Source organism: Populus trichocarpa, chromosome 8 (genome assembly GCF_000002775.5).
Source record: "Populus trichocarpa isolate Nisqually-1 chromosome 8, P.trichocarpa_v4.1, whole genome shotgun sequence".
NCBI classification, from domain to species: domain Eukaryota; kingdom Viridiplantae; phylum Streptophyta; class Magnoliopsida; order Malpighiales; family Salicaceae; genus Populus; species Populus trichocarpa.
Genome location: NC_037292.2, coordinates 1073150 through 1079683, shown reverse-complemented (window position 1 = coordinate 1079683; position 6534 = coordinate 1073150). Strand labels below are relative to the sequence as shown.

At 37.4% G+C, this 6534-nt stretch overlaps 1 protein-coding gene across 1 annotated transcript; it reads right to left on the bottom strand.

Moving 5' to 3' along the window:
* Positions 1 to 1687: 1687 nt before the first annotated feature.
* Positions 1688 to 6534, bottom strand: LOC7490903 (probable aspartyl aminopeptidase). Its single transcript, XM_002310980.4, has 10 exons — positions 6281 to 6534; positions 6109 to 6175; positions 5700 to 5835; positions 5219 to 5491; positions 4903 to 5047; positions 4108 to 4347; positions 3607 to 3739; positions 3327 to 3508; positions 2354 to 2466; positions 1688 to 2197 (listed from the first exon to the last, which is right to left on the bottom strand). The coding sequence occupies exons 1-10, from the start codon at positions 6464 to 6466 to the stop codon at positions 2092 to 2094; spliced, it is 1581 nt and encodes a 526-aa protein (XP_002311016.4). The 5' UTR covers positions 6467 to 6534; the 3' UTR covers positions 1688 to 2091.

Here is a 6534-nt window from a genome sequence, read left to right as displayed (position 1 = left end):
TTTTTTCCTGTTTCCAGACACTTTCAGTGCTCTTTACACTAAAATTTTACACTTCTCTGGATGCCTTCTATTTTCTGCGCAGCAGCTGCCTACGCTTGTACAGTTGTACAAGGTTGGCCCTCAAGGAGCAACACTGATGCACCGCATCAGAATTTGAGAGATTGCAGGCTTGTTGGTTTATTCTCCCCTTCTCTTTGAATAATTTTTGTTATGCCCACTGATCATGGGATAGATACTGGAACGACCATTGAGGCAGCTGTTCATCAGTTGCGATTGACCTGGTTTGGTAGGTTGATTGGTGAACTAGTGCATTTCAAATCTTGTTGGGTATTAATCTGGTAAAACTTGGGGGCACTTATTTATCAACTACTCGATTGGATGATTGGATGAAATATGGTCAGATCAACTTGGATTTTTTTCTCTGAAGGACCCGTTGGGGGTGTAACATTGTATGATGAACTTTATCTTTGATTGGGGGCAATAGGGAGTGATTCATCAATACTCGAAAATAATTGAAATGTGTGGACTGTCAGGATTGCAAATGCTGGAGGGACGACTGCCGGACAGCCACAATCATAACTGGTACATGTCTCCTCGTCCCCAGAGAGCTCTCCCGTTTAAGCCTTATACTATGTAAACAGGAAAGAGCATCACTGGTTTGTTTCTTCTGTGAACAAAGAGAAAAAGGTCAGTGTGTTTGGATACACAAGGTATGAACGATTGGACCAAAAAGAACCTGATGTTTATGAAACTCTACAGATAATGGCTTCATTCTGCCAGCTCGCTGTCACATGAAAATCAAAACCTTTCCTTTTATCCTTCAGGTGCCTCCCGGTCTCCCCGTTGTTGCCCACTACGTAATAATTGATCACCTTTTTCTCGTCCTCTTCCGTAATCATCTCTGCATTTTCTCACGTATCAAGATTAAGTTTTTTTTTAATATCAAAAAACATACTTTCAAGAACTTTCCATTTGTTTTTAATGACGTTTAAAAAAGCCTTTTTGTTTGGACTAAAAGACCTCAGTTTAAATGATCTTTTGAATGGGTTTTATTTCAAAAATTATCCACATTGGTTTAATGTTTTTTTAGTGGTTTTGAGTGAATTTCATCAAAAACATACTAAGCTTTCTTAAATACATGAAAGTTGCTTCCACTAGTACACAAAAGTCACTTTTACGTGCATAATGCTTATTAGTCTCGTACTTTTTACGTGCATTGCTCCTAACAAAATCCACAAGACCCTCTTTCTTCTGAATATCCCAGTGAAGATCCCATGAATTATAGACGGTTAAAGATACACGTACAATCAAGTTATTCTACATGGACGAGGGCTTTGCAGATGGGATGTCTGCTGTTTTCGGTGAACCATGTTGCCTTCAAGACCATTGTTTTGTCTTTTGTAAGCCGTGGCATGTGGGCGTGTGTGTGTGTGTGTGTGTGTGTGTGTGTATACACTTCTCGAATTATACGTACCATCTTCTCCCTCTCACTTCTCCTTGTATCCTCTTCATCTGTAATTCTTTTCCTATCAAGGCATACACAGGTAGGTTTTTCTAGCTCAGTTCTACATGCATAAATTAAATTCCAGTTCCTTGTCTCCTAACAATTCGTATTTACCTAGCTACCATCTTTGCTAATAATCCGTGTTTTGGGATATTTTCAGGGGGTAATAGCAACAGTTCAAGATGGAAAAGCTAAACTCACAGCTATACTTGCAGAACTGTTATATAATCCAACAGAATGAGATGCTAAGGAAGAAAGCTCAACGGCTAAACCAGGAGAATCAGGCGCTGCTGTCCGAGCTGAAGAAGAAACTTTCCAGCGCAAGCTCTAGTTCTACAACAAATCCTGTCAAATCAAACAAGACCTAATATTCGTTGGTGCCTGAAATTTAGTAACCAGACCCTCTTTTTTCTGTGTGCTTAGTGTGGGGTAAACCTAGTTACATGTCCAAGCTCTTGCAAATCGTTATTTTTGGAGGTAACAATGTGCTTATGAAGAATAGAAATATTTTACGAGTAATAAATGAAATCATGAGGTCTCTCTCTTTTATACCAAACTAGTCTTTCTACAGTAAGCCTGCAAACAACTTAATCCACTTCCAGCTTCTTGTCTATGCTTGAAAAGTTCTGATAGAATGCTTTGAAATACTTGTAAGCAATGTCTACATCTTCTTTTGCACATATCTCTCTCACACTGCAGTAGAAACAAGAGAGACAAATAGACAAGAATAAACCACAAGTAAAAAAGAACCCAGCATAAGCACAGTTGTCTTGTGGAGTAGCTCAGTGAAATGCAGGTGGTCATAAAATGTAATGAACTTCATGCGTTATTAGAGAATTAGTACGATACCTGTGCATTGAAAGTTGAGGAATTCCACAATCAACTGTGCGGATGCCGGCACCTGAAGCAAGTATAGGACCAATGGTGGATCCACATCCCATATCATTTCTCACCACAAATTCCTGCAAGGAAATTACCAGTAGCATGTTAGGCAAATCAACTTCATGCAGAGAGTCCAAGGTGAGGACTATAACCAGAAGTCAAAAGGAAAATAAGAAGTCCATAATATGAAATCATGGAATCAGTAACGCTATTAATCGAGGCTACTATGCTATAGATTGTCTTGCAGACTACCACTTACTATGGACCAGTCACTTAGTTGGGCAAAGATTCACAATTCAAAAGAAAAATAAAAAAACCAGACCTAACCTGCTTTACCATAGACTTGAAGTGACAAACAAAACCCCCTTTATGACAGTTGTTTCCAGATTTTATAACTAGATTCCAATGGATTGAGTTCCAATGTTAAAAGTTGATTAAATCTGAGAATTCTTTTCTTTCTATCACTTTCCTCTCCCTTTGGCGGTCCAGTATTTCTAGTCAATCCTGATTGAACACATCTTAACCTCTCTTTCAAGCCCCAACACAAATAGGAGAATAAACCTCTTTCCAACCAACCAAATGGTATCTGACACTTCCCTATGCCATCCCGAAACAAAGATTTTTGTTTCTTAAGCAGCTAGGAAAGCGAAATTTCTATTCATAATATTGAAATAATGACTTTTGGTGTTAACCAAAATTGACAATTTGATGCCTTCCCTCGGCCTGACATTCAATTCAGTTCACCTGTGCTCAAGCATTTAAAAATCATTGAATCCCTAGCAGTACCAACGAAAAGTACAAGTGAAAAAATTGCTTCTCCTTGCTGACAATTAAATATCAACTTTTCTAGTGTCCAGCATGCTCATATATTGACCATAACATGAAACTGCTTTATAGAGTAGACAAAGGGTTGGATTGCCTCATTTCAATAGGCAATTACCTGAGATGGAAGGTTGTGGATTTTGCCAACTTCTTTAAAAAGAAATGCCGTGACTCCACTGGTAGCATACCGCTGATTTGCGTTGTGCTTGATAACAAGTCCCTTTTGCATTTCAGGCCGATGGTGTTCTTCATGCTTTTCCATAAAATTTGGGTGTACTCCATGAGCCATGTCAGCAGATACTACAGAAGAGAAAGATTCCAACATAACTGATTGCAGAAAAGAAATACTAGAAACTGATAAGAATTTAATCAATTCAAATACTGCCAAATGATTATACCAAGAAACGACTGCCGAATAGCACGCTCAATAGCCCCTTCATTAACATTATTAAGAGCCAAGCACCCAGCAATTCGTTTCATAGCCTGAAACATGGTCGGTGCACCAGCTCCCTGAACTGAACCTGAACCCACCTAAACATCAATAGTTAGGAATAACATTTGTGAATCGGCACAAATTGTAAAAGGAACGCACTTGGAAACTGCCATAGAACATGAAACGGTGGACTCCACTACTTTCTTTCTACCAATAATAAAGAGACTCTTGATGCCTATTAACAATAATCCAAATGCCTTCCACCGAGTGTCAATAGAAATGGACTTCATGGAAGATTGTTATAGTTCCTCACCATAAGAAACTGTGTCATCGCAACTATTTTCTAATTAGCAAGTAAAAGTCCATTAGCTAGCCAGTGACAGCTCATTTCAGTTCCTATCAATCCACAGGTATACATGGAAGAAATAAATCTGTGTGTTGTGTCACAGGGTGTCAGAAGAATTACCTCTTCATTATCAAATAAAGCAATCATCCGGACTGCAGTGTCATTTGATAAATCACTGGATGATTCACATGAATCAATAAGAGCTCTTAATGCACAATAACTTGAAGCAAGGTTGTCTAGCCTTCCAGAAAAAATGAACTCATTGTTTCCACCTCCAAGGCAGCTGGGTTGAGTATCACAAACATTCAACTCTATACTCACTATGTCGTCAATGCTGCAACTCAGCTCATCTGATAAAACCTGAATTAAAATAATTGATAAACTTGATGAAAAGTGCTGAAATCAGCTCATGCAGTTGATGCAACATCATACAGCACCAGCTCATTTGATTGGTTCATCAGAATACAGAATCAGCTCTCATGCAACTGATGATCATTATGATCTTGAATTAAAGGTAGATGATAAAAAAACCAGCACACCTGCTATTTGGCAGATTGATACATGACATTTTACAAAAGAGGAGATGGACAGTCTTATTAGCTGATCCATGAAAGTTATAAACCCCCCCCCCAAAAAAAAAAAAATATCAGTGCCATGCTGCAATTTTTTATTTTTCATTTATTACAGCACTAACTAGAATCTAAAGTTTCTTTCTTATTACATGTATGCTGTGGATTCTGGTTTTAATTATCAAGGCCTCATCTTGTTATGGCTGCATGGCAAAAAATCTACAGAAATGTTAGATCCCTGATCCACACTCCAAGTACTGCCATGCTTTTTATGAGCACCTACATTATCTACTTAGGAGATACATTAGACTTGTTAACAAATGACTAGCAAAACAAAAGGAGATACCTGCATAAGCAGCGGATGATGAACAGCTTTTGAAGATTCAGTATTTTTCTCTTTTGTCTCTGAAGAACCTTCTTCAGATTTTGTTGCAAGTAGTGGAATAAGGTGAGTCTCTAAGTTTGGTTTAAAACCATCCTTATTTACTGTGCTGAACAATCCAAGACAAAAAAGAAAGCAGATGAATGATTTACAGCTATACACTAAATTCAAAACGGCAAGAACACAGATTCAGAACAAAAAAACTCCACAAAATTTCTACCATGCGAGATAAAATTTGAACACAATAAATAAAATTGAGAGAGAGAGAAGTGTTACATACCGATCAAGATGAATGGCAAGTGTTGGTATTCTTAACAAAGGTCTTTTTATTTTAACAAGCTTGTGCAGAAATGAACCATCACTACCTCTCACAATGACCCTTCCTGCAACACTCAAATCCCTATCAAACCAAGTATGCCATAAACCACCTCCATAAGTCTGCACATTAACCATTAGATAACTAGATTTGGACGACGCAGATCTCGGTTTGAGTTTCAAGCACGGACTATCTGTATGTGCAGCTATTACATGAAACCCATTTCCAACACTATACCTGCAAAATTAACAAAACCTTTTAATCATCCACTTGCCAGTAATCCACACGCAATTCAACCAACATGCACAGTAACACAAATCAATCACATCCCTTTTCACAGAATATCAACTGATATCACTAATTCCAATAAACAAAACAATTCAAATTCCAATTTCAATGACATTGCTAATATAATCAAAATACAATGCAGTCTTTTTCGACTCACTTCTCACCAATAGCAAAAGCAACCAAACAAGACATGTTCCTTGTGAAAAAATATCGTCCGCCAGGCTTTAATTCCCACTCTTCATTCTCATTTAGCAAGTCAAATCCAGCATCAATCAATTGCCTCTTCGCTTCCGCTGCCGAATAATTAACAATAAAAATAAAATCAAAGCACCAATCAAAAAGCTCATTTATCAACTCACCAACTTAATAATAACAAAATATTTAGCAAATAATTTAGATTTCATTAATCATATCATACTTACCTAGTTATTTAACAATTAAAAAATCATACCATTAATAATAATATAAATGCATAAAAAAATCAATCAAAACCTCATTAATAAATTAAAAAAAATAATTAACAACAAAAAATTAACTTTAATTAATCAAATTAAAACAGTAATTACCTGTAGCGTGAAACTGAGTCCATGATTCATTGAGATAATCCAGTAAATCTCCAACAATCGATCCATTCTAATCAAACAGGACAACACGCGTATGAATGACACAAAAACACACTACAAATACACCAAGAAGTATAAATACATATAAATAAGGTGACGTGTACGTATACTATACCTCTAGTGTTCGACTTGGATTGGAAGTGGAGCAGCAGAGAGTGGTGTGGAATTTGCGAGAGCGATGGTGGTAGTGGTTATGAATTGGCGGAATTTTTGAGAGAAATGCGGAGGACCGTTTGATTATTTTTATCGGTGATGGTGAAGATGATAGAATTTGCAAGCGAGTTATCGACGCAGCTGCCATTCTTTTTCTGATTGATTGAAGATACCAGCAAGCTATTAGTGTGTGAGTGAGAGCGCGTGTCGGGTTTT

Coding starts and splice junctions, on each gene's coding strand:
- LOC7490903 (XM_002310980.4), bottom strand. CDS start 6,466: ATGGCAGCTGCGTCGATAACTCGCTTGCAAATTCTATCATCTTCACCA. Junction 5,048..5,218: donor CTTGCCATTCATCTTGATCG/GTATGTAACACT, acceptor TGGATTGTTCAG/CACAGTAAATAAGGATGGTT. Junction 3,740..4,107: donor CTTTATTTGATAATGAAGAG/GTAATTCTTCTG, acceptor ATTGATGTTTAG/GTGGGTTCAGGTTCAGTTCA.